The sequence below is a fragment of the Gekko japonicus genome, unplaced genomic scaffold, assembly GCF_001447785.1.
Source record: "Gekko japonicus isolate JY-2015 unplaced genomic scaffold, Gekko_japonicus_V1.1 scaffold3618, whole genome shotgun sequence".
NCBI classification, from domain to species: Eukaryota; Metazoa; Chordata; class Lepidosauria; order Squamata; family Gekkonidae; genus Gekko; species Gekko japonicus.
This window is the reverse complement of record NW_015169892.1, coordinates 103,714-105,396: the sequence shown is the minus strand read 5'-3', so window position 1 is coordinate 105,396 and position 1,683 is coordinate 103,714. Positions and strand designations below refer to the sequence as shown.

The 1,683-nt window shown below is 44.9% G+C and overlaps 1 protein-coding gene across 1 annotated transcript in view; it reads right to left on the bottom strand.

The window, feature by feature from the left end:
- OSBPL5 (oxysterol binding protein like 5) overlaps positions 1-1,683 on the bottom strand; it is a gene marked incomplete at its 5' end in the record, with an annotated part of 92,410 nt that overhangs the window by 4,092 nt on the left and 86,635 nt on the right. Inside the window, 1 exon segment of the mRNA XM_015417479.1 lies at positions 772-889. Coding sequence (XP_015272965.1) covers positions 772-889 — 118 coding nt within the window.

Sequence of the window (1,683 nt, the reverse complement as noted above, 5' to 3'; positions counted from 1 at the left end):
TGACTCAGGTAAATCTGGATTTAAACCTAGGGTTTTCTTCTGGTTTGCTAACCTTAGTTTATGCCAGTTGTGTGGCTTGCTGTGAAATCTAAATTCACAAAAAGCATCATCCCTTATGGCTACCTGACAGTATAGGGAAGGTATCTTCTCTGCACCAAGCAGAGAGAAACAAGAAGTAGAGAAAATTAGGATTTTGTTACTTATGTCTAGTAGACTAACCAGAGTTTGTTATGCAAATCGTCATATACCATGACATGAAAATGCAGCTACAGTCCTCAATGAGAGATATCCCCCTTGCCCACTTGTATCTTTTATTGTCAGGAAACAACACAGCATCAAATCATGACGCCAAGCATTACCATGAGTTTCAAATGGCTAGAATTGAACAATTTATCCTATTTTAATACTTTTAAAACGAGATAAATTATTCCAATCTTGTCATTCCCCAACTGTAGAGGAGACCAATTCCTTTGGATGTTATGCCTATGTGATTTCACAAATGTTCAGTTGTAACTCGCAGGGCTCTTTTTGTAGCAGGTACTCATTTGCATATTAAGTGACACACCTCTAATGTAGCCAATCCTCCAAGAGTTTACAGTAGCTCCTGTAAGAAGAGCTCTGTAAGCTCTTGGAGGATTGGCTACATTAGGGTGTGTGGTCTAATATGCAAAATAGTTCCTGCTACAAAAAGAGCCCTGCCGGGCGGGCCAGTGTGAATTATGAGATTATGAAATGTAACCCCAACTTATCACAGGATGAAATTCAAAATACCATCATCATCTGACAGTTCCTGCACAGATTCTGGTGTCGAACAGCTGCTTTCAGTGTTCTGGCTGTTGCTGGACGGTTGATCACTGGCTTTACGCCGCCTACAATCATGTGCAGACCTCTGAACAAAAGGCAACACAGAAAAAAACACATTAGAGGCACCATTTTACAATAGAGTAGGAAAGGTCAAAGGGCAGTATTTTTTTTTTTGGTATTTTCCATGTGTGTTCGTGTGAATGTTTGTGCACTTGGAAGTCATGGCGACCTCTGGTGACTGACCCCAATTGGGGGCCTGGAGGATATTCAGAGAGGTGGCTGAATAAAGCCTGCCCCCGCCTCCCACCTCTGGTATTCCAAGGAGGTCTCCCGTCCAAGGACTTGCCAGAGTTGACCCTGCTTAAGCTTTTGATATCTGATGAGATTGGGCTCGCCTGGGCTGTCCAGATCAGAGCGTCAAAGGGCATTATTGATAGGTACAATAATTATCTAGATTTCATTAGCAGCAGTGGGTGCTGGTCTATGTTGAAATCCTGAAACCCACTATTTATAAACCTCATTGGTTCCAGTAGAATAAGCTGATGATATTCTGAAATATTTGGAGTATTGTAACATAAGGTTACAATACTGCGGTGGCTCAAGTGGTTAAGACGCTGAACTGCAGGCTGGAAGGTCAGTTGTTCGGCAGTTCGAGACCCGAGTGCCGCGTGACGGAGTGAGCTCCCGTCCCTGGCCCCAGCTCCTGCCAACCTCGCAGTTTGAAAGCAAGAAATTGCAAGTAGATAAATAGGGACCGCTTCGGTGGGGAAGGTCACAGCGTTCCGTGCGCCTCGGCATCGAGTCACGCCGGCCACATGACCACGGAGACGTCTTCGGACAGCGCTGGCTCTTCGGCTTGGAAACGGAGATGAGCACCGC